The 22029-nt window shown below is 49.1% G+C and overlaps 2 protein-coding genes across 2 annotated transcripts; both read right to left on the bottom strand.

The window, feature by feature from the left end:
• Positions 1-1386: 1386 nt before the first annotated feature.
• LOC309523172 (elongation factor 2-like) lies at positions 1387-4876 on the bottom strand. Its single transcript, XM_082206930.1, has 4 exons — positions 4582-4876; positions 2553-2735; positions 2315-2447; positions 1387-1646 (listed from the first exon to the last, which is right to left on the bottom strand). The coding sequence occupies exons 1-4, from the start codon at positions 4837-4839 to the stop codon at positions 1453-1455; spliced, it is 768 nt and encodes a 255-aa protein (XP_082063056.1). The 5' UTR covers positions 4840-4876; the 3' UTR covers positions 1387-1452.
• A 12038-nt stretch (positions 4877-16914) lies between these two features.
• LOC309523150 (elongation factor 2-like) lies at positions 16915-20987 on the bottom strand (the record flags this gene model as incomplete). Its single annotated transcript, XM_082206909.1, has 5 exons — positions 16915-17174; positions 17838-17970; positions 18076-18258; positions 19773-20074; positions 20933-20987. The coding sequence occupies 5 exons, from the start codon at positions 20985-20987 to the stop codon at positions 16981-16983; spliced, it is 867 nt and encodes a 288-aa protein (XP_082063035.1). The 3' UTR covers positions 16915-16980.
• Between the last annotated feature and the right edge of the window lie 1042 nt (positions 20988-22029).

A 22029-nucleotide genomic window follows, 5' to 3' on the forward strand; every position in this document is an offset into this window, starting at 1 on the left:
AATGCAGTTTTCTGCCATTCGTTTCCATGTCCACTTTAGCCTAATTTAGGCATTTCGGCATACGCTGGGCTGGATTTGCTAAATTCAGAGAAGTGTGACTTTCAAAGGATAGCCATTGTTTTGGTTAGCCTATTGTTTCAGGAAACATGAAACAAGTCCACTTATTTATTCAGTGAAGTGTATATACATCTTAATTATCGCAAAGGTATCATTCGCTCAATCACTACTGGTCTTTATTCATGTCTGTGAGAGTCCCCAGGCGACTTATTTTGATTGCTTGCAAACTGGTTAGATTATATCTATTCCTCATGGAGCCAGCTGTTTGCAAGGGAAGAGGGGGTGGTTACAAGTTAATGAGCACTCATCCTGATTTGCTTGCTGGGACTTTGCGAAAACCATCCTGTGTGTTTTTGACCAGCTATTCACAAAAATTAAACCCAGAGGCCTTCAGCCGCTAATGCTCAACAGGCTTCAATTCTATTGTCTTTTGAAAAGACCAACCCTGGGCCGTATGACAGCAACCTACGCCAAAATCAGGGAGCTGTGACAAGTCAAGGACCGCTGATCTTTTTGAGGCCTGTGGGCATTATCTGCCGAACCAGATAAACTGTTGTGGGCACCACAAACTGCAGCCTGGTCTATGGGCTACATCTGAATGCTTGCCGCACGCTTCATTACGACAGCCCTGTAGGCGCCAGCGAAGGACTCTGTGCACACATACAATCCCAGTTTTCTAAATAAAACTGCTTTCGTACAGCACAGATGGAGCTCCCCCCTTGCTTCCAAGTGTGTGGGGCTCAGGTCTCAACAGCTGTTAAAGACATCCAACACAACAGCCAGCCTCGTCTTATTAAATTTATTATTCCAGTGGTACTAATACATTGATTTGCACAAGGACACCCATTTAGCAGAGAGGCTGCTTTTGCCCAACTAGAAAAGCCTCCCCCCCCCCTTTTCTCTCCCAATCCTAAAAGAAAATTCCTCCAGACTGCCCCCCTCCTCCCCATCGAATCCAGTATTTGAGTATGGAATGAAATTTCACGCACCCTTTTCTTTTCAGAAGTTTGCCTGTCCTCCCCAATCTGCAAACCAAGGGAGGAAAACCCCCCCTTCACTTGGCTCTGAGCGTCAAATAAATATGGAGACGGGCAACGTTTCAGTTGCATCAAATGGAAATGTATTTTTGGAAGTTATAATGGCACTGGGTGAGCGGCCCCGCTGGTTCGTGTGCAGACGGCCTGGAACCTCTAAGGCTGAATGCAGACACGGCTCTTTTTAAAATCTGCCCCGAGACGGAAGATCAAGCAAGGAAGTGGCCCAATGCCTTTTGCAAGACACCTGCAGCACTGATGCTATTATGCAAGTTAAATTTGGAGTCCCACAACATACATTTTTAAATTTATTCTTTTACATCTGGTGTTGCATTTTTAATTCAGCTTGGTTGATTGGTTTTTACAATTTGTCCAGGAAGTTATCTAGTGCGGGAATGCCCTCCTTCAGCCCTTTGCGCTTGCGGGTCTCAGCGACCACCTGGCAGGGGCGGCTGGTGTTGTCGAACGGGTCTCCGGGCAGGATCTGCCAGTGGTCGAACACACACTGGGGGAAAGCCTGGCCACCCGTGTTGGATCTCAAGTCAGCAGTGAAGCCTGTGAAGAGAGAGGGAGAGAGAAGAGTTTATACCATAAGCAAACAAAACTGTAAGAGAGAAATACAGGTGTTCGAGTTTACCCACACACCCCACAACCAGCTAAAAGCAGCATCTTAGCTGAAAGCAGCATCCTGGAGGCATCTACCTTAATAAATAATATTAGTAATGATTTATTAATTTATACCCCACCGATCTGGCTCAGTTTCCCCAGCCACTGTAGGCGGCTCTCAACAAAATATTAAAAGCACAAGAAAACATCAAACATTGAAAACTTCCCTAAACAGGGTTGCCTTCAGATGTCTTCTAAAAGTTTATTTCCTTGACATCTGATAGGAAGACGTTCCACGGGGAGGGCGCCACTACCGAGAAGGCCCTCAGAGCTGGGCCTCAGTGTCCAAGCTGAACGATGGGGGTAGAGATGTTCCTTCAGGTATAATGGGCCATTTAGGGCTTTAAAGGTCATTCCCAAACTTTGAATTGTGCTCAGAAATGTACTTAAGAGGAACAGAAGTCTGCTACCAGGGCAAGACCTGCTCAACTTTGTAGCAGCCATCTCTGATTAGCCTGGGAGACAACCTCTGATCGATCCTTCACACCTCCAGCAGCTGACAAAGGTTACCTGGAAGATGCAAGTGCCAAGGGAGGCTGATAAAAGCTGACACTTACCAAAGGACTCGTTGACAGGGAGATAGGCCTTGACCACAAACATGGGGGTGCCGGCCACCTGGGACTCCTCGAAGACGTGCCCCCGCTTCCTGTTCAGCACGCCATAGATGCCACCCACAACCTGTTCTGGGCACTGGAAGGGGAAGAAAGTGGGCATACGTTACAGCACTGCACAGAGTCAAGCCAGTGGGCTGCCGCCGTCGCCTCTTAAGAACACAGCCTGCCTCCCGTTACCCACCTGGATCTCCACCAGGTAGATGGGCTCCATGAGGCGGGGCTGAGCCGTCAACACGCAGGCATAGAGGCACCTTCTGGCCGTGGGAATGATTTGGCCGCCTCCGCGGTGGATGGCGTCCGCGTGCAGGATCACGTCGTGCACGTCAAAGCGGACGGCGCGCATGTTTTCCTCGCAAAGGGCACCCTGGAGAAAAGAGAGAGGTTGAGGGTGGGAGGGGAAATCATTTTCCAGTTTGCATTCAACCCAACTTTGCTGTCCTTCCTCTCTGAAGCAGGAAACATAGTGTTTTTTTTTAAAAAAGCAATTAAGCACTCTGCCATAGCAGCCAAGAAGAGGAGTCGACGCCCAGGGGGACCAGAGGATGGGAAGAGCGTGATCTACTAAGGGGCGGAGAATCGGAGTCTAGATATGATGGAGAGCAGCAACAACTGAGAAAGGATAGGCATAATATTTTACAAGGATGGGAAGGAACATCATGGACAGAATAACTGTCACACACAAGAGGTTTAAGGTAACATGTCAATACGAATAGATGTCGTTAGTACTGCAGTTGTTGTAAGAGGGATTGTTATTTTAACTGGAGTGTAATTGAGATGGGTAAGATTTTTGGAACGCAGAAATAAAGCAAATAATCAAACCATCGATTCTAGCACATGGGAGGCCACCTATTTAATTTGGCATCTGAATAATTGGAATTAGCAATGGTATATAATTTGGCATTGCTATAACGAGGCTATTACTGGGTTATTGAAATTGAAAACTAATGATGATTATTATATATAAAAAGAGAGAATTGGAGACTAGAAACAGGGGAGATGCAAATATCCGTTGATTCCCTTTCCATCCCTGCCCCGCAGTACAGTCGTCCCATGGAATCGGAAGGGATCCCAGAGGTCATCTTCTCCTCTTGCAATGCAGGAATCTTTCCCCCTATGTGAGACCAGAACTCATGACCCTGAGGTTGAAAGCCTCATCCTCTACCATCTCCCCACTGCCCATGGCAGCTCCTCCTGAGGAAGAGGTAGTGTGTGTGTGCTGGGCAGTACTGGTCAAAGGCCTGGAAACGATGCCTTATGAGGAACGGCTAAGGGAGCTGGGCATGTTTAGCCTGGAGAAGAGGAGGTTAAGGGGTGATATGATAGCCATGTTCCAATATATAAAAGGATGTCCCATAGAGGAGGGAGAAAGGTTGTTTTCTGCTGCTCCAGAGAAGCGGACACGGAGCAATGGATCCAAACTACAAGAAAGAAGATTCCACCTAAACATTAGGAAGAACTTCCTGACAGTAAGAGCTGTTTGACAGTGGAATTTGCTGCCAAGGAGTGTGGTGGAGTCTCCTGCTTTGGAGGTCTTTAAGCAGAGGCTTGACAACCATATGTCAGGAGTGCTCTGATGGTGTTTCCTGCTTGGCAGGGGGTTGGACTCAATGGCCCTTGTGGTCTCTTCCAACTCTATGATTCCATGGTTTTATTCTATGATTCTAACCCATGCCCTCAGAGGGGGAATGGACAGAGCACCTAGCAGGAGGAAGGGGGAATTCGGAGACGACACCCCCACCCCCCTCGATCAAGGAGGAGAAATGCAGGCCAAGCCACACCCAGCAAGGAAAAGTGAGCACCTGAAAAGGACGCCCCATCGCAACTCAGGGGGAGGGGCAAGAGGAAATCACATACGAGGCTGATTCAACTTCCTAAAGCTGGAACACAGCCTTGAGGGGCTGATGTGACAAAGCACTCAAAAGTTACAGGGAACCAGGCAGAGGGCTTGTGGAACGCCCTCCCACCAGATGTCAAAGAGGAAAACAACTGCCAGACTTTTAGAAGACATTTGAAGGCAGCCCTGTTTAGGGAAGATTTTAATGTTTGACGGACTATTGTATTTTACTATTTTGTTGGAAACCCAGCCAGATGAGCAGGGTGCAAGTAATAAATTATTATTCGGAAACTGCAGCAAGTCTCTGCTCCGTTCCAAGAAGGCAGGACGCAGACAGCCCACCGCCCTGCAATGAGGGGCGCCCACTCTTGCTTACCTCCTTCGTGGCCCACTGGAAGCCTGCCACAACGCTGTCCTTGATCTCGTTGAGGTACTGCACCCCCTTGGTGATGTCCGTCAGGATGTTGGGGCCAGTGCCGTCCGGGCCAAAGCACCAGATCTTGCGGGCCTCGGCCACGTCCCACTCATAGTTCTCGGCCAGGTAATGGGCCCGTGTTTTCAGCTCCTGGCAGGCGGAGAAGTCGCCTTTGTCGATGTCCTCGGCCAGGCCGCCGGGGAAGGGGCGGGCTTTCATGTACAGGCGGTTGCATACACGACGTGGCCTGTGGGAGAAGAAGACTCACTTTAGCTCAGGTCTGTGTTACGACATGGATGCAATGCGGGAGCGAGCTGCAGCTGGCTGGAAAGCAAAACATGATGGGAATGTTGGGATTGTACCGTGGGAACAAAGGGACAGTCTATTCACTGTGCTGAGCACCGGATTTAGCTCAGAGTGTAATTTGACCTGTACAGGAAGTACAGGAGGTGGAGTTTGTCTCTCTGCTGTTGGTGTTTGAAGAGAGCAGACGTGTTTCTCTGTAACGCTGCAAAGACAGAAATAAAGGCATGTAAATACATTTCTGTCTATCTCTTTCCCCTGCCTGGGGGCAGGGAAGAGTGGTGTGTTCTTCTCACGCTTGAGGAGGATCGCCGATCGTGACCTGGCCTGGATCCTGCCAGAGAATGCAGACAGGGAGGTCAACCGGGATTCAAGCCGGGTGCCTGGAGAGTGGCCAGTTTCTCATGATAAGGCTTGATTTCCTAACAGTCTGTCCTCCTTGCCCAAGCCTTGAGCACTGCATTCCTTATCAGCTATAGTTCCGCCTTATCCATTTCTGTGATTTTGATACCAGCTCTCATAGGAACGCCTTGGTTTTAAGTATGAGAGTTCGTCTGGAAGTCTGGAGCAGGGTGTTCTCTGTGCAAATCCTCCCTTCGTCCTCTTACCTGTATTACTTGCGGGGAGGGGGTTTCGGCAGCAGCCTCAGCGGTGCAGGAGCCATACCCTGCAAGAAAGAAGGAATCCCTGAATGTGTGAATGGTCTGTCACTGACCAAACGACCAAGGTCGGGGCTTCAAGAAGCCGTTGCAGGAAGTCAAGTCCCAGGTGAGCAGAGGGCTCTTGGGTTCGAATCCTGTTTCTGGCGAGGGGCGTACTGATGGGGGTAGGGGGGCGGGCTGCCCCAGGTGCTATCCTGAAGGGGGGTGACATTCTGACGCGCCCCCCAAACCCGCAAATCGCGAGCGGCAAAGCATAGAGCGGCACAGCAATGAAATCCCCCTGTCCCCTTACCTGTGAGGCGAGAGGCCGTTGTCTCGGCTCCAGGCCCTCCCGGGACGCGGCGGCTCCCAAGCTGAGCCTTCTCCTCGCTGCAATACAAAGGGAGACATCAGCCGGCGCCTGGCTCCCAGCCATGCAAGCCCCAGTCTGGGACAGGAGGGTGGGGACCTGGGAAGGGGGCATATTCTCCTACCTGATCTTATTAACTGCCCCACCCTGAACTCCTCCGTGCGGGCATCTGGGCTCCATCCCGACCGGTCTGCCACAGAGGCAGCAGCCATAGTCTCCCCCACCTCCGGAATCACTCGGGTGGCGTTCTTAATGGGGGGAAACCTTGGCTGCTGCTTCTGCGCCAGGAACGGCCGGGAAGGAGCCATTCCCGCACGGGGAACGGAGGGAGGGTGAGGCAGGCGAGAATCGGGAACAGCTGGGAACCGCCAATATGCTCTGTCGATCTTCACCCCGGGAGCAGGCACTGAAGCCTCGTTCTTGCCAGCCTCTCGCCTAAGAAAGAAACAAGCTCTGTTATTCTGATTCCTTGGAGGAGTTCCAGATAAATATATATATAATATTTCTTATTGTTGTTGTTGTTTAGTCGTTTAGTCGTGTCCGACTCTTCGTGACCCCATGGACCAGAGCACGCCAGGCACTCCTGTCTTCCACTGCCTCCCACAGTTTGGTCAGACTCATGTTTGTAGCTTCGAGAACACTGTCCCACCATCTCGTCCTCTGCCGTCCCCTTCTCCTTGTGCCCTCCATCTTTCCCAACATCAGGGTCTTTTCCAGGGAGTCTTCTCTTCTCATGAGGTGGCCAAAGTCTTGGAGCCTCAGCTTCAGGATCTGTCCTTCCAGTGAGCACTCAGGGCTGATTTTCTTCAGAATGGAGAGGTTTGATCTTCTTGCAGTCCATGGGACTCTCAAGAGTCTCCTCCAGCACCAGAATTCAAAAGCATCGATTCTTTGGAGATCAGCCTTCTCTATGGTCCAGCTCTCACTTCCATACATCACTACTGGGAAAACCATGGCTTTTACTATACGGACCTTTGTTGGCAAGGTGATGTCTCTGCTTTTTAAGATGCTGTCTAGGTTTGCCATCGCCTTTCTCCCAAGAAGCAGGCATCTTTTAATTTCGTGACTGCTGTCACCATCTGCAGTGATCATGGAGCCCAAGAAAGTAAAATCTCTCACTGCCTCCATTTCTTCCCCTTCTATTTGCCAGGCGGTGATGGGACCGGTGGCCATGATCTTCGTTTTTTTGATGTTCAGCTTCAGACCATATTTTGAACTCTCCTCTTTCACCCTCATTAAAAGGTTCTTTAATTCCTCCTCACTTTCTGCCATCAAGGTTGTGTCATCTGCATATCTGAGGTTGTTGATGTTTCTTATTATCATCTATATATTTATATATCTATATATTTATAATATTTCTTATGATCATCTATATATTTAGACATATTTATGAGCCAATTTTGTGCCCCACCCCTCACCTGCGCCCCTGGCGGGGGCCCATCTCACCACCCTCTAGCTAGGGCCCTGCCTGGACCACAGAGAAACCCTCTCCATAAAACTATAGGGATCTCTAAATCAGGTCTTCCTCCTCCACCCCCATGATCCCTGGGAAACACTTCCCCTGCCACACAAAGTCACAACATACCTCCGGATTCGGCTGGGTTTTCCTGCACCGCTGGGCTGCTGCTCCTTCCCCAAACCACGGCCCTGCAAAAGAAGAAGGACACTGTACTCTCTAGGGGGGCAGAACTAGCACCCCTGGCAGGCTGCCCATGCCCACGTCCCACAGGATGCCAGCCTGCTCTTGCCTGGGCGCCTGACCCCTGGCTTGGAAGGAGGGGGGCGAGGGGCTGGGGCGAGACGGGACTGCAACCCCCCAACCCAGCCCTGACCTCCCTGCACATGTGGGGAATGGATTCCCCACGGAATTAACCTACCACAATTAATGAGTGTTAGAATGGCGCCGGTTCTATAAATTAAGGGGTTTACAGCTGTAAAGATTAAGATTGAAAAGAAGAAAGGAGGTTCTAAATTTGAGAAGATTGAGAGTAAGAATTTGTTGGGGGAAAAGTTTGAAATTAGAATGCAGTAAGGGGAGGTATGGGGGAGTCTGGGAAATAAGTTATATGAAAATAAGGATTTGAAATTATACATGTTTTTGGTCTGTTTTGTGTTTGTTTGTTTGTGTTGTTTTGTTTGTTAATTTTTTTGTGTGAAATTTGAATAAAATTTTAAAAAAAAGGAATTGCTGAAACAATTAACAGAAGTGGAATACAAAAAGGGAGGTGTGAGGAGGTCGTTGAAATAAGTGGATGAAAGATAAGATATTGAAATTGTTTGATGTGTTTTAAACGGTTTTTGTTTTGTTTTGTTAGTTTAGTGTTAGTGTTATATAGTGTCTTTGTATTGTATTGTGTTGTCTTTCTTTCTTTCTTTCTTTTTGTGTTTAAATTGTTGGAAAAGTAATAAATATTATTATTATTTTTTAAAAAAAGGAATTAACCTACCACAATCTCGAGAGGTGGTGCCCCTCCAGCCTCCCTTAGGTTCGGGCGCCTCAGGAGCCTTTTATTTCCTAGGAGACAGAAAGGTAAATAAAAAACAGAGGAAGAAGTTACAGGTGGGAAGACTCACAACACCTTATAGAAATGACACCAAAGAAGGATGTTCTTCTCATTATAGGGGATTGGAATGCTAAAGGAGGGAGTCAAGAGATAAAAGGAACAAGTGGCAAGTTTGGCCTTGGAGTTCAAAACCAAGCAGGGCAAAGGCTAACAGAGTTCTGCAAAGAGAACAAGCTGGTCATCGCAAACACTCTTTTCCAAGAACACAAGAGACGACTCTACACATGGACATCACCAGATGGGCAGCATCGAAATCAGATTGATTATATTCTCTGCAGCCAAAGATGGAGAAGCTCTATACAGTCAGCAAAAACAAGACCTGGAACTGACTGTGGCTCAGAACATCGGCTTCTTATAGCAAAATTCAAGCTTAAACTGAAGAAAGTCGGAAAAATCACTGGGCCGGTTAGATACAATCAAAATCATATCCCTTATGAATACATAGTGGAAGGGAGGAACAGGTTTAAGGATTTAGATTTGATAGACAGAGTGCCTGAAGAACTATGGATGGAGGCTCGTAACATTATACAGGAGGCAGCAACTAAAACCATCCCAATGAAAAGGAAATGCAAGAAAACAAAGTGGCTGTCCAACGAAGCCTTACAAATAGCGGGGGAGAGAAGGCAAGCAAAATGCGAGGGAGATAGTGAAAGATACAGGAAACTGAATGCAGATTTCCAAAGAATAGTAAGGAGAGACAAGAAGGCCTTCTTAAACGAGCAATGCAAAGAAATAGAGGAAAACTATAGAATGGGGAAAACCAGAGATCTGTTCAAGAAAATTGGAGATATGAAAGGAACATTTCGTTCAAAGATTACCATAATAAAAGACAAAAGTGGAAAGGACCTAACAGAAGCAGAAGACATCAAGAAGAGGTGGCAAGAATACACAGAGGAATTATACCAGAAAGATATGGATGTCTCGTACACCCCAGGTAGTGTGGTTGCTGACCTTGAGCCAGACATCCTGGAGAGTGAAGTCAAATGGGCCTTAGAAAGCTCTGCTAATAACAAGGCCAGTGGAAGTGATGATATTCCAGCTGAACTATTTAAAATTTTAAACGATGATGCTGTTAAGGTGCTACGCTCAATATGCCAGCAAGTTTGGAAAACTCAACAGTGGCCAGAGGATTGGAGAAGATCAGTCTACATCTCAATCCCAAAGAAGGGCAGTGCCAGAGAATGCTCCAACTAGCGCACAATTGCACTCATTTCACACACTAGCAAGGTTATGCTTAAAATTCTACAAGGCAGGCTTAAGCAGTATGTGGACTGAGAACGAAAACAAAAACCATCCCAATGAAAAGGAAATGCAAGAAGGGGGAGAAATGGAGGCAGTGAGAGATTTTACTTTCTTGGGCTCCATGATCACTGCAGATGGTGACAGCAGTCACGAAATTAAACGACGCCTGCTTGTTGGGAGAAAAGCAATGACAAACCTGGACAGCATCTTAAAAAGCAGAGACATCACCTTGCCAACAAAGGTCTGTATAGTTACCATACCATAAACAAGGCTGATCGCCAAAGAATGGATGCTTTTGAATTCTGGTGCTGGAGGAGACTCTTGAGAGTCCCATGGACTGCAAGAAGATCCAACCTCTCCATTCTGAAGGAAATTAGCCCTGAGTGCTCACTGGAAGGACTGATCCTGAAGCTGACACTCCAAGACTTTGGCCACCTCATGAGAAGAGAAGACTCCCTGGAAAAGACCTTGATGTTGGGAAAGATGGAGGGCACAAGGAGAAGGGGACGGAAGAGGACGAGATGGTGGGACAGTGTTCTTGAAGCTACCAGCATGAGTCTGACCAAACTACGGGAGGCAGTGGAAGACAGGAGTGCCTGGCATGCTCTGGTCCAGGGGGTCACGAAGAGTTGGACACGACTAAAGAACAACAAGTTGCTTTGGGAGACGATAATCAGGCATAGCCCAGTTCTGTGAAGCTTGGAGGGGGGGGGTGAGGCATCTGGGCTTTAGCAGCACAGTGGTGGCTCGGGTTAAGAACTTAATTCGTTCTGGAGCTCCGTTCTTAACCTGAAACTGTTCTTAACCTGAGGTACTACTTTTGCTAATGGGGCCTCCCACTGCCGCCGCGCCGCCAGAGCACGATTTCTGTCCTCATCCTGAAGCAAAGTTCTTAACCTGAGGTACAATTTCTGTACAAGCCAAGCCCTGGCTCCATGGCTCACCTGAATCAAAAGAATCTCCTTGCTTCCAAGGCTGGAGAGAGCCTTTTCTTGCTGCGTTAAACAGCCACATTCTCAGAGAAATGATGGCTGTGTCCAGCTCAGCTTCAGCCCCCCCCCTTGTGCCGCCTTCTAGAACCCACCGCTCTCAACCGCCTCTCACCTGTCCCCCTTTCAAACTGCTTTTAAAAGCCTCCTTCCATCTTCCATCTCCACCAGAATTCCACTCTCTCTCTCTCTCTCTTCCCCCTCCCTCCCTGCTTTGGAATTGTAATAGCATCACCTCACAATAATAATATTGCCACTCATCTCCTCTAGGCCTCTTACCTGGAGAATCCATCTTTCTCTACCAACTCTCACCGTCATCTGACAGGCATCCCCCTTGCAGGGCATTATCAGGCTTGCTTGCAAAGCAGCACTTTGTGACATAGGCTGGCAAACAGGGGCCAGGCTGCTGGGTTGTCTGGTAGCTGAATGAAGAAAAATAAAACTAGGGGGGTCAAAGTGTGCTGGGATGAGGCCACTGTGGATCAGGCCAGAGGGGGCTGGTGGGGGGGTGTGGTTGTGCCTCCCTTTCTTCTGCATCTTGCTCCCCCACCCATTCCTTCTGGTGCTCGAAAGAATCAGAGCATGGCAGAGTTGGAAGGGGTGCCAAGGGGCATCTAGTCCAACCCCCGGCAGTGCAAGGATCCTGCCCACAGCCAGCCCCTGGCTGGACTCCACACTCCCACCACCTTCTTCCCAGCCGGATGCACAGACCCCTTGCCATTCTGCATGGGGTGGGGAAAGGGGAGATAGAGGTGTTTTGCTCCCTATCCCTCCGGACATTGATATGAGATCCCTGCCAACATCTCAAGGGCGTCCCAGGGAGGAAGCTTGTCTTCTCCTGCTCCAGAGGCCCTCAGGACCTGAAGCCATGGCTTCAAGCGACCAGAAAGGGGATTCTGACTCCAGGAAGAACTTTCTGACAGCAAGAGCTGTTTGACAGTGAGAGGAAATCCCTCAGAAGGTGATAGACTCTCCTTCCTTGGAGGTTTTCAGCAGAGCTTGGGGCGGCCACCTGCCATGGGTTCTTGAGCTGAGATTATTGCAAATTGCAGGGTGTTGGACTAGAGCGTGTTACTTCCAGGTTTCGACGCTCATGCATACACCAACGCTCAAAATGATGTCACGCGCATGCGCAGAAAGGCAAAAAGCGACGTGCGTGTGTGTGCGCGGAGATGTGCCATCGCTAGTTACGTTCACTTCTGGATGCGAATGGTAGCATATATTCAACACAAAAAACAGCAGCAATTTGTTTTTGACAAAGGACAGCTGGACATATAAAGGGCCCTGTCAGGGAACTGACATCGGAGCGAGAGGCGAAGGGGAGGCTCCCAGATGATGCTGGCGAAGGACCCAGCAGCAGGGGGAGAAACAGCGCAGTAGAGGGGGAAGCCGATCAGCGCAACACCAGGGATGAAGGGGGGCAGACGGGGGAATTGGAGAGAGGGCTCCAGGACTCTTCACTGGACATCAGTGAGGAGAGCCCAGGTCCTCCGCTACCCACGCCTTCCCTGCGCAGAAGACTCCCGCGCAGTGAGAGGAGGAGGAGACTGGGGGTCAAACAACTTTTATGTTGGAAGAGGTTCAAGAAACGCCCACTGACGAATTCTGCCAGTGACTGAGGCAGCCACCATGAGAAGGGGCTGTGCAGTCAGAAAGGTTTAACAAGGCAAATTAACCGAGAAAGGCACCAGCTTACGCATGAGTAACTCATACCTATTACAGGCCCCATTACCTTCAGTAGCTTCGGGCCTCAATCTGGCCCTGCGTCGGACGTTTGGCTTCCAAAGAACGTTTGCAAACCAGAACACTCATTCCGGGGTTGCAGTATTTGGGGACCGGAATGCAAGGCGTTTGAGATCCAAGGTATAACTGTATGTTCTTTTAAATATTTTTTTTTCTCCGTGAAAAAGACCCTGATGTTGGGGAAGATGGAGGGCGCAAGGAAAAGGGGACGACAGAGGACGAGATGGTGGGACAGTGTTCTCGTAGCTACGAACATGAGTTTGACCAAACTGCGGGAGGCAGTGGAAGACAGGAATGCCTGGCGTGCTCTGGTCCAGGGGGTCACAAAGAGTCGGACACGACTAAGCGACTCAACAACCACCACCCTGTCTGGTCTTCAACATGAAGTTTCAGATTGAGTGTAGCTATTTCAAAGAGACGTTTTATTAACAAGCGAACACCCATTTATGTACAACATCCATCAATGAACTTAACCTTCTCTAACAGAACAAGCTAACTGACAGCCAGGCAGTGGCGTAGCGTGGGTTGTCAGCACCCGGGGCAAGGCAAGTAATTTGCGCCCCCCAACCCGTGGATTTGCGCCCCCTAACCCTACCCCCCAGATGTTGTGCCCGGTGCGGCCGGCCCCCCCTGCACCCCCCACGCTACGCTACTGCAGTCAGGCTCTTTAAAGTCTGTTCAGCTTAAAGATACAGTACTGTGGCTGTGCAACAGGAGAGGGGGAAAGGAATGGAAATGGGTTGTGATCTGGGTTCAAGGGAGAGTTGAGAAAAGCAAGGAGGGGTCTAGGGAGAAAATGGGGTGCAAAGGTTGTTTTTTGTTGTTGCAAAAATTGAGAGAGTAAGTTGGCATGGGAATGGGGTTCTTACAGGTGCAGACGATGGCTCCATAATTGTCAAGGCTGGGTTCAGATGCAGGTTGAGACACAAGAAGCAGAGCCTGTCAGTGCAACTGATTCTTTGTTCAAGAAAACAGCGTACAGAGTCGGACATGACTAAACAAAGACAAGTCACCATGTTCCCTAAAGCGGTGGGGATCAGCTTGTCCAGACCTTACAACCAGCCTCTGACTTCCCAAGCTGGAAAATGGGACCGACGTCCGCATTTCTGCTTACAGTTTACACTTAATGTAGAGGGGGAGGAAAGCGCGGGGGGATTCTCTGCCATCCCTTGGGTTTCAGACAGTACGTGGGTAAAGGTATTTTAATTTCACCATCTGCAGTGATCATGGAGCCCAAGAAAGTAAAATCTCTCACTTCCTCCATTTCTTCCCCTTCTATTTGCCAGGAGGTGATGGGCCCAGTGGCCAGGATCTTCGTTTTTTTGATGTTGAGCTTCAGACCATAGTTTTTTGACCTGTGCTAGATAGCAAACACAGATCGCAAGGGACGGCTCGATTGTTCCTTTTTGCTTGGAGCAGTGTGTTCCCGGTGCCCATCAGCTGGTAAAATGCAGGGTTGGGACTGGCAATACACAACGCCCTTTGTGCAGCCAGCTGTTGGGAGCCCTCCATAAGGAATTTTGACAGGTGGAGAAAACTCACGTGTACATGATGCCATGCGATTGACCTGTGGGTTGCCCCACACAGCCAGTCCGCCCACTCGGTGGGGTCAGGTAGTAAAGATCCAGACCCCAAAGCCCAAACGATTCCCCACCTGAATATATCTAACATGAGCCTCCCCAAACACAAACTTCAGGCTGAGTCTACCTTAAGAGCCATTAAGCTGGCAGGTACCAGTAAGCCAGATGCGAGTGGTGCTGTGGGTTAAACCACAGAGCCTAGGACATGCCGATCAGGTCGGCGGCTGAAATCCCCGCAATGGGGTGAGCTCCCGTTGCTCGGTCCCCGCTCCTGCCAACCTAGCAGTTCGAAAGCACGCCAGTGCAAGTAGATAAATAGGTACCGCTCCGGCAGGAAGGGAAACGGCGTTTCCGTGCGCTGCTCTGGTTCGCCAGAAGCGGCTTAGTCCTGCTGGCCACATGACCCGGAAGCTGTACGCCGGCTCCCTTGGCCGATAAAGCGAGATGAGCGCCGCAAGCCCAGTGTCAGCCACGACTGGACCTAATGGTCAGGGGCCCCTTTACCTTTGCTTTTTACCAGCAGGCCAGACTGCGTGACCTCAATGCTTGTAGATATCAGGCTGTCTCAAAAGACAATGGAGTGTACCTCCAGGGGTGAAATCAAACCACTGCGTTAGCAACACCCAAGTAACAACCCCAGGGGGGGCGTAAGCCTGGGCAGCGAATATGGGGGTCCTGCGCTGCCCAGATGACAAGACTCACTGATGGGGTCCAAAGGAAAGCAGAGCAAGACACCTGGATACAGGTGTTGCCAGTGTACAAGCACCACCCAACCATTTTAGGGAATCCATTTAGGATTTGGGCATTTACTCCTTAACCCTTTCTTTTCCCCCAAGGTATCTTCGCAAGGCAGGGGAGGTTTAGGATCAGTTTCCCTTATCCTTCCCAGGTTAATAAGCCCCATCTGGCCATACCATGATTAGTGATTAAGACAAATGACAATTTGATAGAAGAAATTTGAAGAATATTTAACTAAATATTGTGATATAAGGGAATTAGAAAATTCTTGGAAGTAACAAATAGGCTTAGGGGCAGAATAAGAATAGGTGGTAGTAAATATTAAGGATTTGAATATTAATAAGAGATGAGGATAGTAAATGAAAGGAGTGGATATTATTAGAAATATGAATTTGGAGAAGTACTATACAGGGGTTATAATGAAATTCAGTTAGAGGGGATTTGAGGAAGTCAGGTATCAATGTAACGAGAATTAGAGATTTGAAGAATTCTGTTTTGTGTTTTTCTTTTCTTGGGTGTGTGTTTTGTAATATTTACTTTTTTCTGTTATATGTGGAAATGAATTAAAAATGGTAATTTGTTTCCCATTTTTCCCAATCACACATTCAGTTGCACATTTGTTTTTTCGGGGTGGGGCGTTTGCTTGTTTGTTAAAAGTTCTAATGAAAATTTCTCCCAATATCCAGATTTTCATATGCAATTTTGCTCATACACACATTATGCAAGCAATTTCCTGTAATATACAGTAATGCAGTTTTCTGCCGTTCATTTCAATGTCCACTTTAGCCTAATTTAGACGTTTCGGCATACACTGGGATGGATTTGCTAAATTCAGAGAAGTGTGACTTTTTGTTTTGGTTTGCCTATTGTTTCAGGAAACATGAAACAAGTCCACTTATTTATTCAGTGAAGTGTATATACATCTTAATTATCGCAAAGGTATCATTCGCTCAATCACTACTGGTCTTTATTCATGTCTGCGAGAGTCCCCAGGCGACTTATTTTGATTGCTTGCAAACAGGTTAGATTATATCTATTCCTCATGGAGCCAGCTGTTTGCAAGGGAAGAGGGGGTGGTTACAAGTTAATGAGCACTCATCCTGATTTGCTTGCTGGGACTTTGCGAAAACCATCCTGTGTGTTTTTGACCAGCTATTCACAAAAATTAAACGCAGAGGCCTTCAGCCGCTAATGCTCAACAGGCTTCAATTCTATTGTCTTTTGAAAAGACCAACCCTGGGTCGTATGACAGCAACCTACGCCAAAATCAGGGAGCTGTGAAGCTTCAAGTCAAGGACCACTCATCTTTTTGAGGCCTGTGGGCATTATCTGCCGAACCAGATAAACTGTTGTGGGCACCACAAACTGCAGCCTGGTCTATGGGCTACAGCTGAATGCTTGCCGCACGCCTCATTACAACAGCCCTGTAGGCGCCAGCGAAGGACTGTGTGCACACATACAACCCCAGTTTTCTAAATAAAACTGCTTTCGTACAGCACAGATGGAGCTCCCCCCTTGCTTCCAAGTGTGTGGGCTCAGGTCTCAACAGCTGTTAAAGACATCCAACACGACAGGCAGCCTCGTCTTATTAAATTTATTATTCCAGTGGTACTAATACATTGATTTGCACAAGGACACCCATTTAGCAGAGAGGCTGCTTTTGCCCAAATAGAAAAGCCTCCCCCCCCCCTTTTCTCTCCCAATCCTAAAAGAAAATTCCTCCAGACTGCCCCCCTCCTCCCCATCGAATCCAGTATTTGAGTATGGAATGAAATTTCACGCACCCTTTTCTTTTCGGAAGTTTGCCTGTCCTCCCCAATCTGCAAACCAAGGGAGGGAAAAAAACCCTTCGCTTGGCTCTGAGCGTCAAATAAATATGGAGACGGGCAACGTTTCAGTTGCATCAAATGGAAATGTATTTTTGGAAGTTATAATGGCACTGGGTGAGCGGCCCCGCTGGTTCGTGTGCAGACGGCCTGGAACCTCTAAGGCTGAATGCAGACACGGCTCTTTTTAAAATCTGCCCCGAGACGGAAGATCAAGCAAGGAAGTGGCCCAATGCCTTTTGCAAGACACCTGCAGCACTGATGTTATTATGCAAGTTAAATTTGGAGTCCCACAACATACATTTTTAAATTTATTCTTTTACATCTGGTGTTGCATTTTTAATTCAGCTTGGTTGATTGGTTTTTACAATTTGTCCAGGAAGTTATCTAGTGCGGGAATGCCCTCCTTCAGCCCTTTGCGCTTGCGGGTCTCAGCGACCACCTGGCAGGGGCGGCTGGTGTTGTCGAACGGGTCTCCGGGCAGGATCTGCCAGTGGTCGAACACACACTGGGGGAAAGCCTGGCCACCTGTGTTGGATCTCAAGTCAGCAGTGAAGCCTGTGAAGAGAGAGGGAGAGAGAGAGAAGAGTTTATACTATAAGCAAACAAAACTGTAAGACAGAAATACAGGTGTTCAAGTTTACTCACACACCCCACAACCAGCTAAAAGCAGCATCTTAGCTAAAAGCAGCATCCTGGAGGCATCTACCTTAATAAATAATATTAGTAATAATTTATTAATTTATACCCCACCGATCTGGCTCAGTTTCCCCAGCCACTGTAGGCGGCTCTCAACAAAATATTAAAAGCACAAGAAAACATCAAACATTGAAAACTTCCCTAAACAGGGTTGCCTTCAGATGTCTTCTAAAAGTCAGATAGATGTTTATTTCCTTGACATCTGATAGGAAGACGTTCCACGGGGAGGGCGCCACTACCGAGAAGGCCCTCAGTGTCCAAGCTGAACGATGGGGGTAGAGATGTTCCTTCAGGTATAATGGGCCATTTAGGGCTTTAAAGGTCATTCCCAAACTTTGAATTGTGCTCAGAAATGTACTTAAGAGGAACAGAAGTCTGCTAACAGGGCAAGACCTGCTCAACTTTGTAGCAGCCATCTCTGATTAGCCTGGGAGACAACCTCTGATCGATCCTTCACACCTCCAGCTGCTGACAAAGGTTACCTGGAAGATGCAAGGGCAAGTGATAAAAGCTGACGCTTACCAAAGGACTCGTTGACAGGGAGATAGGCCTTGACCACAAACATGGGGGTGCCAGCCACCTGGGACTCCTCGAAGACGTGCCCCCGCTTCCTGTTCAGCACGCCATAGATGCCACCCACAACCTGTTCTGGGCACTGGAAGGGGAAGAAAGTGGGTATACGTTACAGCACTGCACAGAGTCAAGGCAGTGGGCTGCCGCCGCCGCCTCTTAAGAACACAGCCTGCCTCCCGTTACCCACCTGGATCTCCACCAGGTAGATGGGCTCCATGAGGCGGGGCTGAGCCGTCAACACGCAGGCATAGAGGCACCTTCTGGCCGTGGGAATGATTTGGCCACCTCCGCGGTGGATGGCGTCCGCGTGCAGGGTCACGTCGTGCACGTCAAAGCGGACGGCGCGCATGTTTTCCTCGCAAAGGGCACCCTGGAGAAAAGAGAGAGGTTGAGGGTGGGAGAGAAAATCATTTTCTAGTTTGCATTCAACCCAACTTTTCTGTCCTTCCTCTCTGAAGCAGGCAACGTAGTTTTTTTTTTAAAAAAAGCAATTAAGCACTCTGCCATAGTAGCCAAGAAGCAAAGGTAGGGCCAATGCTTCCTTCAGCTCATGGTCAGCCTTCTTCCTGCAAACTGTCAGAGCCAGGAGGAGGAGGAGGAGTCGCCCAGGGGGACCAGAGAATGGGAAGAGCGTGATCTACTAAGGGGCAGAGAATCGGAGTCTAGATATGATGGAGAGCAGCAACAACTGAGAAAGGATAGGCATAATATTTTACAAGGATGGGAAGGAACATCATGGACAGAATAACTGTCACACACAGGAGGTTTAAGGTAACATGTCAATACGAATAGATGTCGTTAGTACTGCAGTTGTTTTAAGAGGGATTGTTATTTTAACTGGAGTGCAATTGAGATGGGTAAGATTTTTGGGACGCAGAAATAAAGCAACTAATCAAACCATCAATTCTAGCACATGGGAGGCCACCTAAATTATTTAATTTGGCATCTGAATAATTGGAATTAGCAATTGTATATAATTTGGCATTGCTATAATGAGGCCATTACTGTGTTATTGTAATTGAAAACGAATTATGATTATTATATATAAAAAGAGAGAATTAGAGAATAGAAACAGGGGAGATGCAAATGATGATTATTATATATAAAAAGAGAGAATTGGAGACTAGAAACAGGGGAGATGCAAATATCCGTTGATTCCCTTTCCATCCCTGCCCCGCAGTACAGTCGTCCCATGGAATCGGAAGGGATCCCAGAGGTCATCTTGTCCTCTTGCAATGCAGGAATCTTTCCCCCTATGTAGGACCAGAACTTATGACCCTGAGGTTGAAAGCCTCATCCTCTACCATCTCCCCACTGCCCATGGCAGCTCCTCCTGCGGAAGAGGTAGTGTGTGGGGGGACGGACAGAGCACCTAGCAGGAGGAAGGGGGAATTCGGAGACGACACCCCCACCCCCCTCGATCAAGGAGGAGAATCGCAGGCCAAGCCACACCCAGCAAGGAAAAGTGAGCACCTGAAAAGGACGCCCCATCGCAACTCAGGGGGAGGGGCAAGAGGAAATCACATACGAGGCTGATTCAACTTCCTAAAGCTGGAACACAGCCTTGAGGGGCTGATGTGACAAAGCACTCAAAAGTTACAGGGAACCAGGCAGAGGGCCTGTGGAACGCCCTCCCACCAGATGTCAAAGAGGAAAACAACTACCAGACTTTTAGAAGACATTTGAAGGCAGCCCTGTTTAGGGAAGCTTTTAATGTTTGACAGACTATTGTATTTTACTATTTTGTTGGAAACCCAGCCAGATGAGCAGGGTGCAAGTAATAAATTATTATTCGGAAACTGCAGCAAGTCTCTGCTCCGTTCCAAGAAGGCAGGACGCAGACAGCCCACCGCCCTGCGATGAGGGGCGCCCACTCCTGCTTACCTCCTTCGTGGCCCACTGGAAGCCTGCCACAACGCTGTCCTTGCTCTCGTTGAGGTACTGCACCCCCTTGGTGATGTCCGTCAGGATGTTGGGGCCAGTGCCGTCCGGGCCAAAGCACCAGATCTTGCGGGCCTCGGCGACGTCCCACTCGTACTTCTCAGCCAGGTAATGGGCCCGTGTCTTCAGCTCCTGGCAGGCGGAGATGTCGCCTTTGTCGATGTCCTCGGCCAGGCCACCGGGGAAGGGGCGGGCTTTGATGTACAGGCGGTTGCATACACGACGTGGCCTGTGGGAGAAGAAGACTCACTTTAGCCCAGGTCTGTGTTACGATATGGATGCAATGCGGCAGCGAGCTGCAGCTGGCTGGAAAGCAAAACATGATGGGAATGTTGGGATTGTACCGTGGGAACAAAGGGACAGTCTATTCACAGAGCTGAGCACCGGATTTAGCTCAGAGTGTAATTTGACCTGTACAGGAAGTACAGGAGGTGGAGTTTGTCTCTCTGCTGTTGGTGTTTGAAGAGAGCAGACGTGTTTCTCTGTAACGCTGCAAAGACAGAAATAAAGGCATGTAAATACATTTCTGTCTATCTCTTTCCCCTGCCTGGGGGCAGGGAAGAGTGGTGTGTTCTTCTCACGCTTGAGGAGGATCGCCGATCGTGACCTAGCCTGGATCCTGCCAGAGAATGCAGACAGGGAGGTCAACCGAGATTCAAGCCGGGTGCCTGGAGAGTGGCCAGTTTCTCCTGATAAGGCTTGATTTCCTAAGAGTCTGTCCTCCTTGCCCAAACCTTGAGCACTGCATTCCTTATCAGCTATAGTTCCGCCTTATCCATTTCTGTGATTTTGATACCAGCTCTCATAGGAACGCCTTGGTTTTAAGTATGAGAGTTCGTCTGGAAGTCTGGAGCAGGGTGTTCTCTGTGCAAATCCTCCCTTCGTCCTCTTACCTGTATTACTTGCGGGGAGGGGGTTTCGGCAGCAGCCTCAGCGGTGCAGGAGCCATACCCTGCAAGAAAGAAGGAATCCCTGAATGTGTGAATGGTCTGTCACTGACCAAACGACCAGGGACGGGGCTTCGAGAAGCCGTTGCAGGAAGTCAAGTCCCAGGTGAGCAGAGGGCTCTTGGGTTCGAATCCTGTTTCTGGCGAGGGGCGTACTGATGGGGGCAGGAGGGCGGGCTGCCCCAGGTGCTATCCTGAAGGGGGGTGACATTCTGACGCGCCCCCCAAACCCGCAAATCGCGAGCGGCAAAGCATAGAGCGGCACAGCAATGAAATCCCCCTGTCCCCTTACCTGTGAGGCGAGAGGCCGTTGTCTCGGCTCCAGGCCCTCCCGGGACGCGGCGGCTCCCAAGCTGAGCCTTCTCCTCGCTGCAATACAAAGGGAGACATCAGCCGGCGCCTGGCTCCCAGCCATGCAAGCCCCAGTCTGGGACAGGAGGGTGGGGACCTGGGAAGGGGGCATATTCTCCTACCTGATCTTATTAACTGCCCCACCCTGAACTCCTCCGTGCGGGCATCTGGGCTCCATCCCGACCGGTCTGCCACAGAGGCAGCAGCCATAGTCTCCCCCGCCTCCGGAATCACTCGGGTGGCGTTCTTAATGGGGGGAAACCTTGGCTGCTGCTTCTGCGCCAGGAACGGCCGGGAAGGAGCCATTCCCGCACGGGGAACGGAGGGAGGGTGAGGCAGGCGAGAATCGGGAACAGCTGGGAACCGCCAATATGCTCTGTCGATCTTCACCCCGGGAGCAGGCACTGAAGCCTCGTTCTTGCCAGCCTCTCGCCTAAGAAAGAAACAAGCTCTGTTATTCTGATTCCTTGGAGGAGTTCCAGATAAATATATATATAATATTTCTTATTGTTGTTGTTGTTTAGTCGTTTAGTCGTGTCCGACTCTTCGTGACCCCATGGACCAGAGCACGCCAGGCACTCCTGTCTTCCACTGCCTCCCACAGTTTGGTCAGACTCATGTTTGTAGCTTCGAGAACACTGTCCCACCATCTTGTCCTCTTCCGTCCCCTTCTCCTTGTGCCCTCCATCTTTCCCAACATCAAGGTCTTTTCCAGGGAGTCTTCTCTTCTCATGAGGTGGCCAAAGTCTTGGAGCCTCAGCTTCAGGATCTGTCCTTCCACTGAGCCCTTAGGGCTGATTTTCTTCAGAATGGAGAGGTTTGATCTTCTTGCAGTCCATGGGACTCTCCAGAGTCTCCTCCAGCACCGTAATTCAAAAGCATCGATTCTTTGGCGATCAGCC

Source organism: Podarcis vaucheri (assembly GCF_965113315.1).
Source record: "Podarcis vaucheri genome assembly, chromosome: 18".
NCBI lineage: Eukaryota > Metazoa > Chordata > Lepidosauria > Squamata > Lacertidae > Podarcis > Podarcis vaucheri.

Bases quoted from the DNA above. Each gene is read 5' to 3' on its own strand.
- LOC309523172 (XM_082206930.1), bottom strand. From the start codon at position 4,839: ATGAAAGCCCGCCCCTTCCCCGGCGGCCTGGCCGAGGACATCGACAAA. The intron at 2,448-2,552 runs GTGGGTAACGGG...TTCCCCTTCCAG, and splicing joins TCTACCTGGTGGAGATCCAG to TGCCCAGAACAGGTTGTGGG. The intron at 1,647-2,314 runs GTAAGTGTCAGC...CTCTCTTCACAG, and splicing joins CCCTGTCAACGAGTCCTTTG to GCTTCACTGCTGACTTGAGA.